The sequence below is a fragment of the Chanos chanos genome, chromosome 4 (genome assembly GCF_902362185.1).
Source record: "Chanos chanos chromosome 4, fChaCha1.1, whole genome shotgun sequence".
Lineage (NCBI taxonomy): Eukaryota > Metazoa > Chordata > Actinopteri > Gonorynchiformes > Chanidae > Chanos > Chanos chanos.
Window position 1 is genome coordinate 2,218,660 of NC_044498.1, and position 24,260 is coordinate 2,242,919.

Genomic DNA, 24,260 nt, shown 5'->3' on the forward strand with positions numbered 1-24,260 from the left:
CACACGCACGCACACACACACAAATGAAAATCACATCCAAAAGCATCTTCATCTCATGAGACAAAAAACCTTATATCCCAGTGCACAAACACACACAAGAAAAACTCTGAAGGCCTCTCATGTCACTTTTATTGAAAACATTTGATTGTGAAATATTTCTGAATAATCATAAACCATAATTAGCCCTTCAAATGTAATTGTGTGTGCTTGCAATCACCACCCAACCAAATGTATGAAAATCTCTGATTTCCAAAAGCAGTTCTGTTGAAAAATAAAGGTCTAGCATAAGAGCTCATACATCAAGCGTTTACCCTATCAATGATCATAGGATCCATACTAACTACTAGTCACTTCTGGAATCAAAAATATTCATTCATGTGAACAGAAGGTCCCCACTTGATCAACAGTACCGCAATCATTCACTCTCCGTTCACATCACCGGTGCAGCCCTTGTCAGGGCTGTGGCAGCCCAACAGCTATGAGATTGGAGGTAGGTTTTTGATTGATCGACTGAAGGGGAGGGGCTAAGCCCAGTGTATCTCTTACTTTGACCAATGAGCTTGGTTTCTTCTTGCCCCAGGTGCCAGTAAGAAAAGAGACCTGTGTCTCGGTGGAAGACTTTGACTCCTCCTGTACATGTATCTGAAGACATAAACTGCAGTTGCATTCAGTTGTTTCCAGGAGTGTGTTTTGTGTACAGAGGCTCTGAGTGAGCTGCACTCAGCACCAGGGAGTAAAGGCAAAAGCGTAGAGAGCGAGGGAGAAATAAGTGTGTGCGGGTTAGCAGTTGGCAAGCTGAGGGTAGTATGGCCTAAACTCTGTCCGTCTGACATCTGAGAGAGAACACCGCTTCCCAACACCCAGAATAACTGTCAGGAGATCTCTCTATGCACTGGGGAAGTCAAGAGTCTGAGATCCGAGGTTTAATTTTGGAATTTTCCATAAACATTGAGAGGACAAGAGAGACATGGTAGGTGGAGAAACAGACAGATAGATAGCTAATGAAAAGAAGTTAAAGAGCGCTTAAAAAGTTGTTGCTATGTATACTAGGAGCAAGCCAGCAATAAAGAGAGTGACTTCAAAAAAAGAGTGTACTTGATCACTGACTTTCAAAGTCTGTGCGATGTCACTAGGGTTAATAATTAATTTAATGCATATTTATACCTAGATAAATTCTAGGGAACACTTTTTCTGATAGCTGAGTAGCAATGTAGCAAATGTTAAGGTTTTCTTCTACTGTGAATTTCCAGAGTACGGAAATTGAGATCAGAGGTACCAACATCAGATTCTAGATTTTCTGCTGGTCTCCTGATAAACCATCATACGCTGGTGCTAATGAATGCAGTCTATACTTAAGGTTTAGTACTGATACTATTCTCAGATCTGCTGATGAAATTTTGATCTATTTGACTGAAGCTATGTAGACCAATACTGAGTGTTGTATCTCACCTTCTTGATGTCCTCTATGCATTTGATGATGTAGTTCTTCTTGACTGTCTCTTTCACTGCGTAGGCATCACTCAAGATGGTGAGGTGTTCCTCCAGAGCCTGCTGGACCAAGGTAGTGGGTAATGTGGGGAGATGGGCTAACTCCCACAACACCTCCAATACCTACACACACACACACACACACACACACACACAGATATACAATCAGGCACAGAATTTAAGCGAATAAGTCCTGGGTATCATCCAAGAGATGAAATCTTAGGTCCTGCTTGTGGTCTAACAGCTTTACAAACAGTTAGACTTTTGAATATCCATACCTTTCCCATTGTTGCCTCTGAGCGAGCTTCTCTGCCAATCCTCCCAATAAGACTCAGCAGTTTCTGTCTTACACGATCACTCTCCACCTCCCAACTCTGCAAACATACAACACAGAGAAAAGACAATTACAACACAAAGATGATGAGAGAGCACAGCTATAACACAGTCATGTTTATAGCGCACAGAGAAAAACACTAGTTTCCTTACAGGAAACATAAATAAATAAATAACATTAGAGGAGGTGAGAAAATGAATCAGCCCACCTCTAGGTCTTACCTTCTGTATGAGCACAAAGAGGTGACTGAGCTGCTCAAAGTTAAACTTGACAGCCGCAGCAGCAATGATGGTGTGAATATTTTCTATCACAGTGGAGGACTGACCGGACTGAGCCAGAAAACAAACAGCATGACAGACTGGTAAACACAACTGCAAACAAAACCTGTCAAACCTGGCTAAAGATTACAATCAGTGGGTGACAATACCCACCTAAATATATTCATAATTTAAATACCCTCACAGAGCATGAGACTGTGTAACAGGGTTGTGTGATTTAAAGTCAGGTAAAAAGAAAGTGGCGACTGGTATTTGTTTGGAAATGTGTGTGATGAGTGGATATATGTGTGTATGACTGCATAAGACTAGTACAGTTCCCACCTGTATTTTCCAGATCTTGGAGAGCTCATCCAAAGAGAGTTTACTACCCAACAGTTCAATAATTCCCTTTATCCTATCACAGTACTGCGCCTGGTCAATATTCCCTGAAGTTCACATAGGGGGGAGGGGAAGAGGAAGAGAGAGAGAGACAGATTGTTAAGTGTTACTAGATGTTCTTAAATGGCTTGAGCGTGCCTTCGTGGTTGCATGGGGTGATGGAGAGGGCCAACAGAAAGAGAGAGAAACAAGAACACAAGAAAAGTAAGGAGCAGGTATGACACCAAAGAGAAAAAAACAATACACAACAGAAAGAGAGAGAGAGAGAAGGAGGGGGAGAGAAAGAGAGGGAGAGAGAGAGAGAGAGAGAGAGAGAGAGAGAAGGAGGGAGAGAGTGTGGGAGAAGAGCTGAAATGTCAGGGAATTTCAAGAGCTAAGTAGAGGTGTAAAGTGTGCTTGAGCATCCAACTGGCTGAGGAGAGCAGGGAGACACAGACGCGTCTCTCAGCATGAGTGTGGTGTAACGCCCCCAATGGTGACGATGAAAAACACAAGGACAGATGGAGAGATCCAGCCCGCTCACACACAGAACAAAGCATACAGACTCGCCCCAGAACTTCATTATCTCACAAATGAGCTACAGAGAATTTGCTATGGCCTCTGGGCAAGGCTTTCATTTCACTGGGAGAGGAGGTAAGAGTCACAGAGACACGGCAGCCTAGGGATACAAGTTAATGATTCCATGGTGAAAAAAATATTACAATCCTCCGTAAACAATGTCTGTTTTATTACCCAATGCCACTGAAACATTCCTTTAGATCAATTTGAATGAACATATGAAATTTTGGAATGAGTCTGCAGTACAACAGGCAATTGTATCTGCTCGAACTCTTAAAGTAATATAAAGTGTCAAAATGAACTATGAACTACGCACAACATTCCATGTGGCTCTTTCCTTTAGAAGTTCAGATGAAATAAAGCTGACATAGATGTTTCCTACATTAGTGTTTGGCAATGCTGTCCTCCAGGACCATGGGTTTGAATGTTCTCTAGTCTGGTCCAATACAGGATCACTTGATTCAATGAAATAGGAATCTGATGGTCACACTGAGGTTGAATTTGAATCAAGTGTTTCAGAGCTAAGCTGAGATTGAAAAGTTTAGAGTGTGGAGGGTCGGACAGGAATGGATTAATGAGCAAACTGATTGCTTTGACAGAACGCTGGTTCAGAAAGGGAAGCTAGTATGAGAGGAGGAAGTCTCACCTTCCAGGGCTATTGAGAGCACTGAGTTTTCGACCAGCCAGTCCAGGAGCCGGTCTGTGTCGATGGCATTCTTAACTGTCTTAGACACTGTGCTCTCCTCAATCAGTTTAGTGACCTACCACAGGAAACAGCACGTCAGTGATTGGGATGAATACAAACAAAGTAACACACACACACACATACACACACACACACAGCGCCTTTTAAATGTCCATTAAACCAATTCCAAAATGACATTAATTGAGGTAAATCCTCAGAGCAGTAATTCAACAGCCAGGATTAAGACTAGTGCTAAACTTGACTGGAGTCAAGTGATGACTTGTGTCCTGGAGTCCTGGCCCTAATGGTCAATACTCTACACTGGTCATCAGCTCTAATACTTCAATACCTCAGCAACAGTGTGCTTCCTCTTCCAATTTTTCTGATTGGTCAGAAGAACATGTCAGTGCTACGTCTCACCATCTGGCTCTGCAGCTGCAAGGTAAATCACTCCACTACCCCAGTGCCTTTGCCTAACACTCCAAAACTATACTGCTTGTTCTGAAACGCTGCAGTACAATGTGTGGATATTGTGTAGCTTTATCTAAGGCGTGATACATAGCCTTGCATGTATAGAGGCTGACTGTGTTCCTGGTTGTGTTACAGGTCTAAACGTGTTGGGCTGGTCAGGCTGGTTCGACTATATCTGTTGTACAGCTGTGATGGTTGACATATGCTCTTCACCTCTTTGAGGGAGTTCATCTTGGCACTAAAGTGTGGTGTCCTCAGCATGCGCAGCAGAATGTCCAATCTGAGGTCGTCCACAACAGTCACCAGCTCTCGCTGGAAACGCATACACAGCAGCTTTATGGCCGACAGCAGCTCTGGAATGCTCACCAGCCGCTAATCAGAAAAGGAAAACGTATTGATTCAATTACCAAAGCATAAATTTACTGTAATTTTTATTGGCAACATTGTGTACAGGATTTAGAATGGCAGTCAGAGAGAACATTTAAAATATACATAGTGTAACATTGCTCGGTGTGTGTGTATGATCTGTACCTTGTCCTTTAAGTCTTTTTCTTCCAGGTTCTGCACATATGTGATCATCTTGTGAATGACTGGGTCCAGCATAGGCTACAAGGCATGAATAAGTAAACATTTGAGAGAAATGACATCATTATTTAATTCTAAATCTATCACACTTTGACCATCAAGAGCTATATTTCAAAACGGTTTCAGTCAAACCTTAGTCACTCAATACAACTCTCTTGGATCAACTACAAATCCTAGAATTCCCTTGTCTCAGCAATATATCACAGTCTCAGACTTAATCCATCTGCACATAAATCTATCTTATGACCGGTCCACATAAGAGCCGGTCCAGTCAGAGATTAAAGCAATGATGAGCTGATAAACAAGCCCTGCCTCCAGTTTTAGCTGGACAGGTGTAGCTCACCTGGACGAGGCTGGAATTGAGGTACTCAGCACACACACCAAGTGGCTGCACTAAGGCTGACACACACTGAGAAGAAAAAGGAGAGAGAAAGAGGGAGAGGGGGAGAGAATGGAGAGCAAGATAAAGAGAATATCAACATAAAATTCAGATCGATGACATATACAATACTGAGTGAAAAATTAAAACTTACACAGAATTGTGTATCATGTCTGTCAAATTTAGCATGAAAGTAAAGAAAGCTTTACCATCTAAAGTGTCAAGAAATATTTTGGTAGTGGTAACATTTTAGGTCATGGTGCATTTTCATAGACTGAAACATCCTGTGAGGTAGTGGAATACAGAAACTGGGCTATGTCAGACCAAAACAGGGTTTGAATCTGGTTCAGAAATACGACAGATGCCAGTCTGAGTTCAGATATGGCCCCTGCTCCCTGCTGACAACAACACAAACATTCAGACAGTGGGTGATTTATGATGTTACATTTGTCTGATGTCCCCAAATTCATAAAGTCAGTCTATCTACAAAAAGAGCAAAAGGATAGCATCCTTAGATCTCTCTCTCTTTCTCACACACACTCACACACACAAACACAGGGGATGTGAACTCTGTCTTTTGTTCCAGATGCCTGCAGTGAGACAGAGAGCTGATGAATTCCTCCTCTGTTCAGGATTAAATGACTGCTCTTCCGCTGGAGAGAGCGAATGAATCAGACAGACTTAAGAGGGGCCAGAGGAGCTTCATTTTCTGATCGCTCTCTGCGACTCTCTCTCATTTTTCCTGAGAGCTGTCATTTTTTTTTTCCCCCCCGATTGTGATGGACCACTGACCACAGCTGTAATAAACTCATTGCTGTTATTACACAGCAACAGCAGGTCCTTGTGTCACAGTGGAAAATGTCCCCCTACCACGCTCTCTTCCTACATCCTGCTCCTATTCAATATGTCATACTGATTAATATGCAAATCCTTAATCAAAGCTTCTTTTCCTTGTGGCTACCCCTCTCTATCTGGCCTGAGCTCCACACATGCTAATAGCCACCATCAAAAGACAGACAGGAGGAACCAAAAACAAGGCAGCTTCACAGCACAGAGACAAGGAGGCACATTTAGACTGACCCACACAGGGGCCGGCCTGTCAAAATCTATGGGCGTCTTTCAGCTGCTATGTTTACATAATGCACAGCACTAGTCTGATAATGCTCTTGAACTTGAACTGAGAGAATACAAAATGTGAGTCCTTCTTTTCACCTCTTGTATTATTCAGTTCTGCTGTCTCCATCTGTCCCGAGCCAGCGTGGGGCTTCATGGTGCAAACTCCACAGTGGGGCTTCACAGTAGCTCAGTGGTTAGCACTGTTGCCTCACAGCGAAAAAGTCCTGGGTTCGAATCTGGCCGTCCCAGGTCCTTTCTGTTTGGAGTTTGCATGTTTTCCCCGTATTTGTGTGGGTTTCCCCCGGTTTCCTCCCCAGATGTATGTTAGGGTTAATATTCCTGTCAGTGCCCTTAACCAAGGCAAAAGAACCGGAGTAGGTCCCTGGGCTGCCCACTGCTCCTAGTGTGTGTATATAGGATGGGTCCAACGCACTTCTTCAATTGTACCCCAACACACAGGGTATAACTCAATCTCTGCTCTATTTGAACTCACTGTGTCTCTGTCCTCCATCTCTCTCTGTCTCTACCACCAATCAAGGCCAGAAGGGCAATAGCCTTTTCAACCCAATCCAGAATATGACGGATAGACGAAACCTATAACTGGAGAGAATGTGAGAGAGTTCTCAGCTCTCACACACACTAGGCCGGTTTGGTTACTCATAGCTCTGAACTAAATATAAAAAGGAAGCTTTAATCTTGCCCATTAAACTAACTCACCAAAACACCTAGTCATTCAGTGTCCCCTTCCCACCTAATCAACCTTGAGAGATCTGTCTTACCCCAATTTCCATCTCTTCTTGGTTCAGTTTACTCTGGATGGCTGAGAAACCTCCCATCTCTCCAAACTAAAGGGAAAGAGATTAAATTAGTTAGTACAGACTCCCTATCAAAACACTGCATCATATCACTCAATAAATCAATGACTGATGGTTTAGAAACAATCTGTGATTACACAGGTACTCATGCAGTGATTATGTACATGCAAAAGTACAAAGTACATGTCAGTACATGAAAGTACATGTCAGTAATATCAGATATTAGAGGTGTTTAGCCTGTTTCAGAGCGAGAAGGTGCTTACCCGATTCACAAGGTCTACCAGCCACCCATGTGGTTCCTGCAGAAAAAGACAACAAAACATTGAATAGAGTCATCACTCAGAAACACATTGTTTTTTTTTTCATTCATTCACTAATACTTTGCTTTCTCCACAAACAACTGAAGATGGTGGTAACTAAGTACCTAGAATGTAAGAGATAACTGTTATCTGTGAGATACTGCAAAAAAATGTTTACTGTTGAAGGGTGGGGTACTGACACTAAAATGACAATTAAAACAAACTGATTTGCTCTCTTAGACAAATCATTCATAGCAAAATACAAACTACATGCATGTGTGACTCTGCTGGTTCGTGTATTGACACTTCATTCACACATACACAGAGAAGAAGGCTGATGTCATGACAATCTACAAGCATCCCTTCACTGAGTTGCCTATTACTCAAAAGAGTTGGAGTCCACTGATTGAAATGTAGAAAGCTGATGCACATCTTTGAAAATGATGTCAATCATTTTCAAAGATGTGCTAACTACTGATGGATAATGTCTGACTAAATTTGAGAGGCCAGGCTGCAGCGAAACGTGAGCAAAAAGTCAAACAATTTCATCTGTAGACAGAGTAAGGAAGAGACTAACGATTTTCTGAGAACTGCAAAACTGTCAAAGGCCAAAAGAGAAGCATGACACTGATACCTATGTTGAGGATAAAAGAAGCAGTTTACTTTCCTTATTTAGTGGAGCCTGACCTTTGTATTCAGCATCTAAGGACTATTCAGTGTAACAAAAGGGGCTGATGTTTTATGATCCAAAGTGAGCAATATGTTGAGAGAGAGAAGAGGAAGAGTGAGAGAAACAGCATTACCTTCTGGTAGCTAGAGCTGGGAGAGATGGCAAACATGCTATCTTCACCAAACACTTCCACCCAGTTCCTCTGACAGGCCTTCATACGGTTTTTAAAATGGTACTCATTATCTGGGTTAAAAGCCTGTCGATCAAAACACAAACATACACAGGAAATTGAGTTGGTCTGCTCTTGTACTGTACGTAAACTGATAGGCATAAAGCTGCTGGATGTCCATATTGTCCGCACTTTACGAAAAGGGAGGGTGGGAGAGAGACTGTGATGTTCGAAGTGAGTTGGAGCCAGAGGTTGAACTCACCATAGTTAGTACTCCCATAAGGCCAATAGGTATGGGATCCTGTTTGACTCTTTCTGCCACCAACTCAACCAGCAGCATCAGCATATTATAAATACCTTCATGGATCTCCGTCCCCCACTTATGCACAGCACTTGATGTCAGTAACTACATGGAGAGAGGGAGAGAGAGAGGGAGGGAGAGAGAGAGAGAGAGAGAGAGAGAGGAAAGGGTTATCACACCTGAGTGCTCTAGTATCTCTCAATTTATCCAACACTACATATGTTAAGTCTCTCTCTCTTACACACACACACACACACACACACACACACACACACACACACTCAGTACACCAGAGAACTCTTACCTAACACTAGGATGTCATTCCTAACTGGTACACACTCACACACTTACCTTTTTAAAGGCCTCTGGCATGCATCTGTCCATGAACCTCTTGCAGTTCTCATCTGCATCAGCCAAGCCTGAGCACATAGATCACAGACACAGTTAATGCTCAAGCGTGTACACACACTCTCACAAACACGTACACAATCTTACACAACAAACCCATGTTCTGACACACACACACACACACACACACAGACAGCACGCTCCTCTTACCGAGTCTTGCCAGGTTGGCAGAGGCGATGAGGCACTTGCCCAATGATTCTTCTCTCTTATAGGGAATGGACCAGTGGTCAGTGAATACCCTGCTCTCCAGTTCATAAAGGTTAGTGGTGGGAAACTCCATGCTGCCTCCAGAGCAGTTCCCATTTTCATCATTACTCCTCTGAAGAAAGACACACACACAGGAAAAGAACACATCAGAGAACAGACAATACACACAGATATATCGTCTACGTGTCTGACACTGTACAGAAACGAGTATCATATTATCTCATGATTCTCCTTACTCCAAAACCCAAGATCAGTACTACAAAACCAAATTATACGAAGCCTCAGTCATACAGTAAAGAAACCCTGTTTAGTTGTTGGTGGTATCAAACAGTTATGGGATTTATCTTAACTGCAGTAAAGTGTGATATGGTATCAGCCCAAGCGCAAAACATACACATAATAAAATTTTAATTACAGGAAATTATGTGGTGTTTAAACTTGGTAGTCACATCCAAATTAATTACAGATAGCTGTGTAAGGTTTGCTCCAGAAAACGACAGCCAAAGGTAACTCTATACAGTCCACTCCGAAAGTTATATCATAAGCTCGTATATGTATGTAAACGTGTGTGTTTACTAAATTACAAGCAAATATACACTCACTTACACCACGTTCAATCAGTTACTAAGGAAAAATTGCGATTGTTTTCACGACAATGGCTAACGGAGACTACAGAAACACATCTTCCGCGTATAGTACACCATTAAAAAATGACTTCATCTTGAGGGTTCAACAAAACACTGCGTAAGTTGAACAAAACACAGGTTTTTGGCGGCGTAACCACATGGAAACCTCACGGTTCGACACCTACTGTATTTGGGGGGTCACGGTCCGACTCATTTTCGGTATCGCTGAGAAAAGAAGTTATTAAAAATGAGGGTAAGTTTGCTAGCTGACGGACGACAGAAAATGCCCGTTGAACTGAAGACTTTGAAATAACGGTCGGCCCGCGCGGTGCTAACGCTTGATAGCCTGGTTCTATGGTATTTATCTGTTTTTTCAGGCACGTGGGGACTGGAACAATAACCCAGTAATTTTTATCTCGTTGTGTACATATGTAAAAATGTGCAATAAAAACAATATATAATATATATTTGAACCGGTGTGGAATTTTATACTGCTTTATTAGTTTCAGTCCGAAAGAAAATTCTCGATTAACAATACAAATACATGTAACGTCACACCACTATAAAGCCTACACTTCTATTTATTCATTTAACAGATTTCACGCAGTGTTTTTGGCCAGGTACAGAATGTGCTGACACGTCTCATCTCCTGTGTTTCCCAAGATTAATAGTGCTGCTGTATCACATTACAGTACAGAGCACAGCAGAAATCAACAACACAACAAACTTTAGTATATGAAACATTTTCAGCCCCTTTCGCAATACAGGAATATGTTGAAACGTCTTGAAGAGAAAGATGAAAATTAGGACCGGAAATGAATGAAAGCCATTCGCTCAATGCCCCCGGAGAGTCTTATTAGGGTTCCAGCATTTTAAAGGTCAGCTGATGTAGTCACTTTGCAATTGCTCGGTCTTCCCATTCACATGAACAGGGCCACATACAACAGCGCACAGGCACACCACTAAGACAGCTGTCATCAGCTACTCTCCTAAATGAGCGCTTTCTGATCTCTCGCTCATTTTAAGACATACGGCCTTTATACTCTTGCCAGGATGTCATTGTAAATAAGAAATTATTCTTAATGTCTTGCCTGGCCCAATAAAGGTTAAATAGAAATAAACCCATGTAATTTTCGAGCGGGTTTTTTTTTGGTAAACTGAGCGGCAATCACGTCAATACCTGACATTTCTGTAAGTGAAATGAAACGGCCTCATCGAAATCTCAGACAAATATAGAACACGTAGTGCAGCTGTTCTTTCACTGATTGTGCACGTGCTAAGCTTCATGAGAAAAACGGAGTACGTAGGAAAACGTCAAAGAGCAATGAGAAAGCAGGTGAGTGTTTTTTTAGTACAGGCTAAACTAGTCCACAAATGGGGAAAAGAGTTAAAGAAGGAGAAGAGGAAGGACAAATTAGGCATTCCACAAAGCAGAAGCTACAACCACCTGCATCTCATGGGTCTAATAGAATGTGTGTGTGTGTGAGTGCAAATGGAGGGAGGATATGAGAGAGAGAGAGAGAAAACTGGAGAATGTATGTTTGTGCATGTACAACTTAGCAGCGCTGGTGAGCGTTACTTTTAAAAGTAACTCGTTAGTGACAATTCCACGCCAATTAAAACCCAGCTACATTGTATTGTTACTTATTATGGATTATGGAAAGTAAGGCCTTTCAAGCACCATGTTACCTTTATGTGATTATGTAATTTGTCATTGGTGGACAAAAATGTCTGTTTCACTTGCCATTTAGGCATATAGTCATTTACAGAGCACTTGATGAATTGTTTTAATCCTACGCCCACCCCTTAAACTGGGCTGAACTGACCAGACATGCTGCCACAATGTGACCTTTTTTGAACAGCTGTGATTAATCAACATAATGGATTAATTTAACACAAAGACCAATTTCACACCATTACATTTTTTTTCTTTCTGTTGGGAATTCTGGACTTTGATTTGTATTCATTTGGACATGGTTAAATTCCTCCATCTACCCGAAACCTAATTTTAGGGTCCTTTTTTTTTTTTTTTTGAGTTGCGCTTCTGACGCTAAGTAGTTAAGAACAGAAACCCTCAAGATTTTCTTCACTTTCTGTTGGGCATTTTTGCCCCTTAATTCATATATTGTTGACATTTTTGCCTCATTGCAGACCACTGCTGTACTGCTCCTTTAATTATTATAATCTCTCGTACACTTTTTACTGTACTAGCTGGCTGCTACTGTTTCTGTCCTGTTTTCAAGATCCCTTCAGTGGAGTGGAGTTATATTTTAATTGGAGAAAATAAAATTTAACTAAAACTTTCACATGTCTCATTGCATTGATCAAAAAAAAATCATCAATAGTTTAATTTGGTTACTAAATAACTGTTACTAGCAGAGGCTTCAACCATGCCCTCGCGTTTCCCGCCTGCTTAGCCCGTTTTGGTCACATACCAGGTTCTTCTTCAGTGTTGTTAGTTTGCAGCAACCCTTGCCAACTAATAGTGCAGAGGCTGCAGTTAGGAGATTCTTTTCATAAATGACAAGCGAAACGCTGCTGTTTACATTGTTTTTTTTTTTACAGTGACTGTGCACCGTCTTGTCTCAAACTCCCTAATTACTCAGCAACAGCAAACATCCAGTTTGCATCCCACAGTAATTCCCCTTCCGATTCTGCTGTGGACTCAAAAATAATGCAAATACTTCCACTGATAGAAAGCAACGGTTTCCAGGGTCAAACACCAAACACCTGTAAACAGGTAAAACATGCTCCACAGCAAATGTGCTGACATCAGGATGAAGGAAGGGCATTTTCCATTTTCTCTATGGTTCAAAAAAAAAAGAAAGATAAAGATTAAAAATGAAAAAGTCACGCGAGTTGTTATCTTACTCTTTACGTCAGAGTGTAGCCCGACGACGTAAGGCATGTTACTTGTGAGGTGTTACTCTCTGCACTGCTGCTTATCCACGCTACGGGAGCTGACTCAGAGTCTCGGCCCTGTCAGGGAACGCAAGCGGAGGCAGGGCTGCATATTTTTATCTCCATTTTCTATGATTTGGAATCAACTTTTTGTTTTGAACGGAGAAAATGTTGCCCAAGAGCAGATACTGTTTATTAAAGGGTAGCAGTGCAATCAAGAAATTTTAGAATACAATTCTGGACTCGTTTTATTGTTCTGTATAAGTAAAGTGTGTGTAAGATGTACCCAGGGTGAGCGCGTGTTGGGGGGTAAGTAGCCTTGTAAATAGAATGGAACAAAAAAAAAAATCACATTGAAATGCTCTCCTCAATTATTTTCACCCTTGTTTTATTTCTGAGGCATTCTGTTCACTTTCAGCTATTGGAATAGATGAGCTCAGCTGTACCCTGCTTAGCATGTCCCTTCACTGGAGCCAACACAGCACTGACCACACCACTACCACAGCACTGACCACACCACTACAGCACTGACCACACCACTACAGCACTGACACACCACTACAGCACTGACACACCACTACAGCACTGACCACACCACTACAGCACTGACACACCACTACAGCACTGACCACACCACTACAGCACTGACCACACCACTACAGCACTGACCACACCACTAGAGCACTGACCACACCACGACAGCACTGACCACACCACGACAGCACTGACCACACCACGACAGCACTGACACACCACTACAGCACTGACACACCACTAGAGCACTGACCACACCACTACAGCACTGACCACACCACGACAGCACTGACCACACCACGACAGCACTGACCACACCACGACAGCACTGACCACACCACTACAGCACTGACACACCACGACAGCACTGACACACCACGACAGCACTGACCACACCACTACAGCACTGACCACACCACGACAGCACTGACACACCACGACAGCACTGACCACACCACTACAGCACTGACACACCACAGCTCATGTGTCCTGATATTGTCAAACCATAGAGTCAATATGGGAGTGGCATCAGAGAGAGAGAGAGAGTGGAGAGGCCAATCATCTTCGCAATGAACAGGAAACTTCTGCAAAATGGTCCTACAGTCGACTCCAACACACACACAAACAAACACACACACACAATGCAAAACTTAGCAGGTGACTCAGTTCTCAGCAGATCTGGGCTGTTGGCACTGAGACCCTACTCTGACTAAACAGTGATGAGGCTTAGCACACAACACAAACACCCCCCACTCACTACATTCTCTCTCTCTCTCTGACAGACACACACACACACACATACACACACACACAGGTGTATGTGTGCAAAAAAGCTGATGAAACCATAAACAACAGATGAGAAAACTCTGTTTTATTAACTTTCAGTAATCTGCGTTTAATTGAAAACAAACCGGAAATATATCCAACCACAAAAAGCCACTAACCTTTAAACGTTTTCGCAGCAATTTGACCCAGATTGTCTTAACCTCCCTAAAGGAGAAAAATATTCAAATGACAACCTACATAGGTGGAATAAATCTACATACATTTACATGCTTTGCTTTTAAGTAATGCTGTGACTTACATAATTGACTATATTTATCGCTGATTAATAATATATCAGCTCTATAGCACATGCTGCGGAGGCTTCCACATTCAGCCTGCAGTGCTACGTCTGTCTACCCCGTGCTGAAAAACTCTCAGATGAGTGCTTCGTACAGCTTTGTAAGGAACCAAAGTCCACTAAACTCATCCCTCTACTACCTGACTATTACTTACCCATTAAAAAAAGGCCATATTTGTTACTATCGGGCTCATTTTTTGAATGACAGCTGAATTCAAAAGCATTTTTTAGTGAGAGTGATCCACCGACGTTGGGAGAGTTGACTGCTTCAGTCTGTTTTTCTCTCTCACACACACACACACACACACACACACACACACACACACACACACACACACACACACGTGCCCCCCCCCCCACCCCAGCAGTGCTGTAAGACCAGCGAACTCCTGCAGTTGAGCATAAACAGATTTAAAGTGGTTATATACATAAAGAGACTGTTCCAGGCAGAGCTGTCAGAAACAGAATCAGATGAATAAAACCCAGGCCACGGTGTTCCTCTCCTAAACTAACACTAGTTACACAACCCACAGGTCATGGTTCACCTCTCCACTGAGGACAAGTGCACACATGACTTTGGTCATAAAGAGGCTGTAAGGCATTCTGACGCTCATTAACGACATATACTAATGCAACAACACGTAAACACAGTTTGTTTTCAACATGTTTTGTAACGTGATACTTTCACCGAGGCCCAGTTTGAGATGGGTGGCAATACAGCCACCATGGGATTCAATGGGGAGTGGGCATACCTTCGTCTGTTGCTAGGAAACAACTGACCTTAAGGGTGACACGAGGTCACATGGCACATTTTGAAACTGTTGTCATGGATGTAAAACTTATGGGCGAGACCAAGCCAGCCCCTCCGCCTCCCAAAAAAAAACACACAGACTCACAAACACAAACCTCCCAGTGGATCAGGGAGTTTCAGGCACACTCCAGCTGAACATGTAAACAACACTGCCCCTATGGAAGCCTGTTCTAGTGTCGGCCTCTATCTACCACAGCGGAAAAACATCTCGAATAGTAATCGCAAGCTTTATAAATCATGGAGCAAAACAAAACTGCCCCCCCCTTTCTCTGATCTACTGAATGGGTTAGGAGCCAGACTGGACATGGAGGTGCACGTTTCTCTCAGGGGTGTTCGTGCACACACAATATTACTCATCTACCCACCATGGCATGTGTTTCTGTCTGCTCCTGAACGTGAGCAAGCATATACACTTTTGTGTGTGTGTGTGTGTGGGGTGTGTGTGTGTGTGCATGTTTTGGTGCAGTGGTTCTGCTGAGCAGCACGGTAAAAAGAGACTCTGTCTGTTACTATGCACACCAGTCCACTTGGGGCCTGGCTCTGGGATCAATGTGCCTGCCTTGGCTATTTTTAGGCCTGGTACAGGGAGCCACATGCAACACAGGCACAAACATAAACCGGCCAGACACGGACCCAGCAGTCAGCAGGACGAGGCCCAGGTCTCCACACCACCAAAGCTCTCTTAGTCCCGTCTGAAGCTGAGGAACATGGGGGTCAACATGCCGGGCGGGAGCGCGTACAAAGCTGAACGGAAGAGAGCCATCAAATAAAAAACAAAACAAAAAAAGAAAAACTTGTAAACTAAAATCAGCCCTCAGTTCTCTGTATCAGAGTCCTAACCTGTTACTCTGCATTTCTGCTGCTCATTATTCAAACACAATAACTCTTAAGTCATAATGAACAGTTGGAATGAAGGCCATGTGCAGTGAGGGCAGATGCCTTGTTGTGGTCAGGATAGGTTTAGGCTTCAGTAGGCAAGGCACCACTGTGCTGCTGCATTTCTCAGTGAGGAGAGACATCCTGTTAGATGGGAATGCAGTTGAACAGTGGAAAGTGACTGAAGATGATAACCATCAGAGCCATGTGAAGCGGGGCTACCCGACAGACTGCTTACGTTTGGAAAGTCAGTACTCAGAATTCAGATCAGCACTCAGAATTCAGGTCATTATTTCACCTGTGGTCAGAACGACGGTGCCACCTTAATTTTGAATAAAAACAATTTGTATAATCAATCTTTTTTTTTTCTGCAGACATAGAACAATTCCACCGACATGGATGAAAAGAGTTTTGGGTATTTAGGAATCTCTGAAAAGGACTTAAGACTGAATTACTCTATGAGGGATCCTCCAGAGAGCTTAAGTATTTGCTCTCAGCACATATTTGGATGTTGATTCAGCAGCTGGTTTGTGGGTGTATGGGTGTGTAAGCGAATGGAGGAGAGGTGAATGAGAGAATGAGAAGTGAGAAAGAGAGAGAGAGAGAAAAAAAAAACCTTTAACATGGAAAAGAATCAAAGTCAAAGAGAATGAAAGTATGAATAGGGAAAGCGAGTGAACAACAGAGAAAAAAAATGCTAGAAACATAAAATACCAAAACTGTCGCAGAACAAATACTTAAATTTACATGTATTCTTACTCTAGTTTCCAAAAGCTGGCCAATCACGGGTAAATGCATAAAGACATATTAATGTCAAGAATTCACAGCCTTGATATCTCAATCCAGTGACACCCTCACAGCCTGTAATCTGTGGCTTGTTCTGCGTTGCCCAAGCCCTGCGTACAGCTATGAAATTTCACACCAGACCTAAGGACCACAGGACAACTCTTAGAAGGGCACAAAAACAATTAGAAGAAGGGCAGAGGTCGTCTTAAGCAATGCTTTCCAACAAAATGACACTGACTTTTCCTCTACAGATGATGCAAGAATGGGATGAGACACTGTCTGCCTACGACACAGGAGGACAGATTCCCACCTTCCCAAATCTGACAGATTGATTCAACCCTGGTATGCACACAGGTAGTGTTTAAATAACCATAAACCGCTAAAAATAAGATGAATGGTGTTATTTTTTTAAATGAAGCACGTTCTCTTTTCAAACTAACCGAATACGACAAATTCACACAAGCGTGAACACACCTGCAGAAATCACACAGACCGTGTTCATACTTGTATGAAATCGGACTGGTCAGCCGCAGACCCATCCACTGTAGGAAATGAACGAGTTATGTCCGGGATATGCCTTATGTCTGTTTTGTTCATCCATGTAACTGGAAGACTGTTAATAAAAGGCATGCGGTTAACCATACCAAAAACTGCCACAGCTGTCATTTAAATTGCGAAATCCCAATCCATGCACTGGCCGTGACTAGCCAACCTAGCTAACCCAGCTAGCTAGCTAGCTATTTGACGACTAACATAAATATTATATAGCAAACGGAACACACAAATTAAGCTATAAAGGCTAAACTTACTTCAGGTAAAATGGAATATAAACAGAAACACTTTACAATGCACAGTTCTACCACCTAAGAGATAAAAATCAGACATGAGCAAACAGTTGGATCGCTGCACTTCTCTGCTCCGCCGCTAGCAAGCAAGATACCCACCCACGAATGAGCATTATATGGGACTACTATAGAAATGCTGTTTAGTCAACTGTTGCATTGACCAAGATCGCGCAAGACACATTATAACGTGTTTTCAACGACAAGAAAACACTTTTTTGATTATGTAAGAGTTGGAGATTCCCCTCCCCCAAGATCCATGCGAGCGCAGCCAGCTAAATTAGCTTACAAACGTCAGTTTCCATTGCTAGCTAACATAAAAAAAATGCTCTCATCGCTTTAAATTGTACGTTTCACATCGAGAATCGACCTGCAATGTTCTGTATTTGTAACGCAATAGTAACACGACTTATAACCGAGTATTTTAACCCAGAAGCATAACCCCCGACTTTCCCTCCAGCTTTTGACAGGCACATCCTGCTCACGTTGCTCCTCAGTTGTTCATGCCAGTGCTACCATTAAATACCTTTATGGGTTTTTCCAAGCCCCAACCGCAGACCGAATGCGGTGGTGTTGTAAACCTACCTCACTTTCCACGACATCGTGATAAGCAGGCGGTGGATCAAACCCAGTTCCAGTTCGCCCGCTACTTTCGCCATCTCCACCGGGTCCGGAGCCCGGGGCAGGCCCACTGTCCATCGGCTCATATCCGTAGCCGAGTCCGGGGCTTTCGTTTGTGAGGAGAGCTACAGCTTCGTTAATATCGTTTTTGGCCAGACGAAGAGCCTTCCTTATGGCATTGGGGTCTGGAAAGCCCATACATAGCAGCGTTGTCATATGCTCCTCTTCTGTCTCCATGATGTAATGACGATGAGTTACTACAGACTTCAGTAAGGAAACGCATAGCACAGACTTCTGGCTGTGTACGCCGCCATGTTTACAGTCGGTGGTATCCTGTCACGATGGATTCCCATTACAGACAGCGAGCAACAGAACTGGGAGCGGGCGAGCCGCGGGAGCTGCGTGAACTCGGCAACAGTGACCGGTGACCAAGATGGCTGACAAAATATTTTTTTCTTTTAGAATTAAAGTCAACCTCGAGTATCCAGACTTGACCCAAGGAGAGATTTAAAAACTTATTCAGAGCTGAAAAGTAATGGAGTGAAGCTCAATACCTCTCGTTTCAGTATGTTTATCCTGCTTTAGTTCAGTCGGTTACCATGTGACAATGGTATTTGCTACAGTACATGTGTAACCATGAAGTGGTTACCAAGAGTGCAACCCTCTCCATCGCCCCTGTTAATAGTGTTCATGGTTGATTTCAGTGTGGGGTCATGGCATTCAAATGGAGGCTTAAAATAAAAACGAAAATCGTAATATTTATGTCGAAGAGATTTTAAGTGAGTATTATATGATCTGAGGTGAGTGCTGTTAGAGCAAGATAGTGGCTATTTAACGCTAATGAACTGGGAAATGCAGTCTCTGCTTGAAAAATAGCACACACCTTCTATTTTAGTTGTCTCTAAAAACAGCACACACCTTCTATTTTATTTGTCTCTAACAACCTTGCATAAAATACACTTGCGTTTGAAAAATACGGTGTATTTGAAATTTGTAAAATAAAAGCCCTCCTGCGTCGTGCTAAGCACGTGTTGGAGAACCCAGCCCTGTGCCTCATTAAGCCCAGTCTTAGATTTATGATTGTTCGATGTCAACTGAAAAATGATATTGGGATAAGCAAATGTACTACCCTTGGTCTTATGTAGCATGGGCAAAAAGGAAACTGATTCTGTTCTCATGAACTATGTGAAAATAGCCCCGTACAACAATCTGGTCCAGATGCCATTTATGAGATTTGAGGATGTATGCAAAATGGATTTTGGATGGATTTTAAAATCTTAATCCAACATATCTTAATGCAACATCAAGGTTCTAGTGTATCATTCAATAAAACCCAGTATAATCAAAACCTCAATAAAAGTATTTGTTGTGACACCCGACATTCATACTACATGAAGATGAACTTTACTCTCTATTTTCTAATCAAACTGGTCTGCTTTTTTTTTCGTTTGTCTATTCTTATCTATCTTATTGCATTGCTATGTATGAATTTATTCTTGTACAAACTGCTCTGCATATTCTTTTAATAACACCATTGTGTCATTTTATGCAGGGTTTTTTTTTTTTGTCTTTTATTTTGTACTGTAGCTGAAAAGAGCTATTAAAAAGGTTTATTTTTATCATCATCACCACAGCCTTCATTTTACAAAAAGTGGCTGCATTCTGCACCACACGATACTTCCTGTTACTACAGAGGCTTAATGTTGCTGGCGGAAAGAGTGACGGGTCCTGCCATACGTTCTTTCACTTCCTGTTTGGGTTTTGCCAGTAGAGAGTCAACTTAAAAGTCCTCACCTGGATCCAGAATGGCTTCAGTAGCTGTGTTTGACAAATCAGTGCAGTAATACACGACTTTATCAAATAATGCAGGAAAAATCAGTATCTTTAAAAAGCAAGGCCTATGTCTGAAAAAATGTACTTACAGCACGATCTGTTGATATTTGTGATCATTTACCATGTGTGATTTTAACAGTGAAAAACGTTATTCTCAAATCATTTGAGCATCACATGTCTCTGAAATTAACAGCATGACACAAAACTTATACTGATGGTGTGAGGTGGATTTGATGGCAAACATGTACCACTGCATCATTCACATACAAAATGACACTGTAACGTGACGGACCCAGTTGCAGTTGGTAGCCATAGAGGTTTGAGTTTGTTTGTTTTTTAACCAATTCAAGTTTTTGATGTTTGCTCACTCCTTGATCTTTGTTGGTTAAGGAGAATCCTCTAGCACCCAGAAATAATCAAGTCTTAAAAACAGCACTCTGTGACAGCTATTAGAGACTGGCAGATGCCACTGAGAGTTGTAGCCTGTGCTGTTATCAGTGTAAGGAATATGTTCAGTCAGGTAAGGATGAAAAACATGTCAGAAAGAGGACAAAACCACTCATATGGATGTGTGCACGGAGTTCCTCAGGCAACACTAAAGCCAAACGTGAACACTGTCTTAAACACGACAAACAGTCTTCTGACCGCGACTAGTCTTTCAACATGAACTCTGATTAAGCCCTGAGGACTTCCCTTTGGGCAGGGAGTTTTACAGTGTAAAGGCTTAGGCAAGGGTTCCTCAATACTTATTTTTCATAATTATTTCTGTGTTTTGTACCAGTGAAAATATAAGGAAGTGTGTAGTATAAATGAGATGAAAAATACAGAACTTGCAAAAGCGTGAAGAGAGGCCTTTACAATTCCGATACCGCCCCCCCCCCCAAACCCTAAACCTTCTTCAGTTTACAACATGCCAACAGGATAACAGAAGCACAACAGATACTCTTTTATTGTTTGTTCAAATTTATGAGGCTAACAATTCAATAATTACAAAGATTTCCACGTGACTTTTTTTTTTTGTCCTTTGACATAAAAGCAGTAGTGTTTGGAAGATTAAGTCCCGTTTTCTGAAGCTGACAAGTCAGATGAGAGGGGCAGGGAACAGGAAGTTGAAGAAATATCACTGACACAGTAAATTAATGGACTAAAATATGTGCAACTTTCATACAGTGTTTCAGGGAGAAAGACAAAAAAACCCCCAAAAAAACTAAGGAAAAAAACAAAAACCCCCTTGAATAAAAGTTCAGCCTTAGTTGATGGTGTTAAAAACGAGTGAGATACTTGGGCAGACAGTGTGTTGGCACAGAAGGCATGGAGAGGAGATGAACAGGGATATGTCCAGATATGCCTCACACCTTCAGTTCATACCTAATGATAATGTCAGATTTATCCATAACGGAGCCAGAGACACTTCACGAGGCCGTCCGGCCCTGGCGTGACGCCTCATAAACGGGGGGGGGGGGGGGGGGGGGGGGGGTCATCACATACAGAAGCAGAAGCAGCAGAAGCTGAGTGGAAACTACTCAAGTCCTATGAAAACCATGGTCCTTTCGCCATCGCTCACTCACTCCTGTTAAAACGTTTTATCTCTAGGTTAAAACCTTCGCTCCAGCTCAGACTCCTCCTGTCTGTCTTTTGCTCTTTTTTTCTCTTCATGAGCAGTCATCCACCAACTAAATATATATAGATATTTTTTTTGTGGCAAACGTCTAGGTTAAAACATGAATATTACAAAGGCTGGTCGAAAACGCACAATTAAAAAAAAAAAAAAAAAAAAAAAAAAAGGTGCCCACATGTTTGGCTTAAAATCCCCGTTGTCTGACTAACACTACTGTCTTCCTGCAGCTGATGAGGAGTTTTCGCTCGGTTGAGACAGACAGAAAGGTTTAAAATGGTCCCAGAACAGAAAGAGGGCGTTTTCTTTAATGGTCCAGCTGGGTTTCACAGAGCGTCCTGGTCCACAGTGAATCCCCATCCTCGCTTCTACGCCTGCACTCAAATACTACACATCTTAATACAGAGCTCAGGACTCCTTCAGAATCATTTCTAATGCAGATGTACTGCTCTTCGTGCATTCAGGATAGGTTAGGACTGCTAACTCTCTCTCTCTCTCTCTCTCTTCTCTTTGTGGCTAATCTCACTGAGGACTTTACACCTCAACTCCTCAGCTCAATTCCAAATCACACAAGCCTGTGAGAACCTGCCGTGAATCCAGAGGAAAAAAAAAATACAACAGGGAAGGGAAATAATAACACTGGGATAATTCGACCCTGTTAAATGATATAGCATCTGTGCACCAGTAGGGGGCAGTCTTTGCTCACTGACAGTGGCCCTGATCCGCGTGGCCGCTCCTGCTTTTCACCACTCCAGTGAGTTAATTAGTGCACGCACACGCCACAGGGACAGCAACCCAGGAGGGCTCTGCCTGCGACTCATCAGTGTTTCATTCAGAGGTCATGACTTGTGGCCAGAGGAGAGGAGCTTTGGGTCTGCTCGCACATTCAGCTATTAGGACAAGACTGGATGAGAAGAGCTCTTGGCACATTGTAACAAGTTCTAGCTGAGTGAGAATGAGCGTATGTGTGTGTGTGTGTGTGTGTGTACGTGCATGTGTGTGTGTGTGCATGTGTGTGTGAGCGTGTATGTGTTGAGAGAAAGAGAGAGAGAGAGAGAGAGAGAGAGAGAGGGAAAGCGTGTGCGAGTGTGCAGGGGTGATCTCTCCTCAGCCATCCAGGGTGTGTTCCAGGCCATCCAGGGTCAGCTGACTGCAGTGGGGGGAGTTGGGACTTGGTGGACTGCTGGGGTTAGAGCTGTTGGAGGGGGTGGAGTGTTTTGTGGAGTCTGAGTCGGGCTACAGAGGAGAGAGAGAGAGAGAGAGAGAGAGAGATGAATGGTACCAAAAATCAGAAAAAGCAGACATTTGCCTTTGGAGTCCATGAGCTCTGACAACACAGTGAGGCAATAGTCCACACAGATCAGTGGCTACATTTTTATCACTGGAAAAGGGACAGACCAGTGTGTTGACTGGCTGACTTCAGTGTCTCAATGTGTGCAATACACTGTCCTGAATTTGGCCAGTTCAAATGGTAGTCTAAGGCTCCCTCTGAAAGCAGGAGAGGAATTAGTCTACATCACACAACTCAAAGAAACTGGGGTGTTACCTCTCTCTCAAAGTCCTGGTCTGGATCAGAGATATTCCGAGAAGAACCCGCTCCTCCAAAGTCACCACCTCCTTAAAAAAGACACAAAGATGAGTACTACATACAGAACAATGGGACAGGATTACAGCTAGCGCAGTGTCTGCACTCACCAATCATAACGTGTGTTCACACGTGTTTACATCAGGCAATGCATGAGAATGTACAGGCATCTGACTGAAAGCGTATGTGTGTGTGTGAGTGTGTGTGTTTAAGCTCACCGGATGCAGTGCGCGTGATGTGAGTCTTACTCCTCTGTTGCCGTGAGATGCTGGAGAGTGGGCGTGGCTTTTCCTTTGCCACATCATCCTGAGATGAGGGCAGCACGCTCTGAATGAACAACAGAAGCAGAGAGTCATTCTCACACACAGTATGACATACACACACACACACACACAGCATGACATACACACAGACAGACACCATCACACACACAAACACAATGATATATACACACACACACAGACACACACCAAAACATACACACACATACACCATGACATACACACACATACAGACAGACAAGTTATGGCAGACACACAGGCACACAAACAAACCAAACAATAAACAAACACACAGTCTGATGTCCACACAAAACAGCCCTGACCTAAACTGCTCAGTGTGTGATTCTAATCTCAGCACTCTGAACCCCTCACTACTTAATCAAAACAACATTCAGTTAAACAACGTAACCCTCTCTCACTCTGAGAGGAGATTTATCCTCTCTCAGAAAAAGCCATTTACTGTGGATCGGACCTCTCACATGGCCGACACAGATGTCAAATCTTATGCTTGGTCTCAACCTACAAGACATGAAAAGTTAAACTGCATATTACTGATGATCTATAACATTACTATAATTACACTGAACTTCAACGAGGACGGGTATGACAGGGACCAAATTTTTCAAAGCAAGTGTGCTGATCCTGGAACAGATTATGATTTTAATGACCCTAATATGCAGAACTA

The 24,260-nt window shown here is 42.7% G+C and overlaps 2 protein-coding genes across 4 annotated transcripts in view; both read right to left on the reverse strand.

The window, feature by feature from the left end:
* Positions 1-18,594, reverse strand: part of usp24 (ubiquitin specific peptidase 24) — a 42,743-nt gene extending 24,149 nt beyond the window's left edge. The window contains exons 1-16 of one of the 2 annotated variants that reach the window (XM_030772802.1): positions 18,226-18,594; positions 9,085-9,253; positions 8,878-8,945; positions 8,488-8,631; positions 8,190-8,312; positions 7,351-7,386; positions 7,052-7,117; positions 5,121-5,186; positions 4,724-4,798; positions 4,406-4,564; positions 3,683-3,797; positions 2,422-2,525; positions 2,044-2,151; positions 1,767-1,862; positions 1,450-1,611; positions 547-642 (exon numbers count right to left, since the gene is read on the reverse strand). In XM_030772802.1, coding sequence (XP_030628662.1) covers positions 547-642; positions 1,450-1,611; positions 1,767-1,862; positions 2,044-2,151; positions 2,422-2,525; positions 3,683-3,797; positions 4,406-4,564; positions 4,724-4,798; positions 5,121-5,186; positions 7,052-7,117; positions 7,351-7,386; positions 8,190-8,312; positions 8,488-8,631; positions 8,878-8,945; positions 9,085-9,253; positions 18,226-18,498 — 1,860 coding nt within the window. In that variant the 5' untranslated portion in view covers positions 18,499-18,594. The remainder of the gene's footprint in view (positions 1-546; positions 643-1,449; positions 1,612-1,766; positions 1,863-2,043; positions 2,152-2,421; positions 2,526-3,682; positions 3,798-4,405; positions 4,565-4,723; positions 4,799-5,120; positions 5,187-7,051; positions 7,118-7,350; positions 7,387-8,189; positions 8,313-8,487; positions 8,632-8,877; positions 8,946-9,084; positions 9,254-18,225) is intronic. The other variant, XM_030772803.1, reaches the window with a different exon arrangement.
* A 3,288-nt stretch (positions 18,595-21,882) lies between these two features.
* Positions 21,883-24,260, reverse strand: part of cdc42bpb (CDC42 binding protein kinase beta (DMPK-like)) — a 57,670-nt gene continuing 55,292 nt past the window's right edge. Inside the window, exons 36-38 of one of the 2 annotated variants that reach the window (XM_030770377.1) lie at positions 23,513-23,621; positions 23,256-23,326; positions 21,883-22,945 (exon numbers count right to left, since the gene is read on the reverse strand). In XM_030770377.1, coding sequence (XP_030626237.1) covers positions 22,817-22,945; positions 23,256-23,326; positions 23,513-23,621 — 309 coding nt within the window. In that variant the 3' untranslated portion in view covers positions 21,883-22,816. The remainder of the gene's footprint in view (positions 22,946-23,255; positions 23,327-23,512; positions 23,622-24,260) is intronic. The other variant, XM_030770378.1, reaches the window with a different exon arrangement.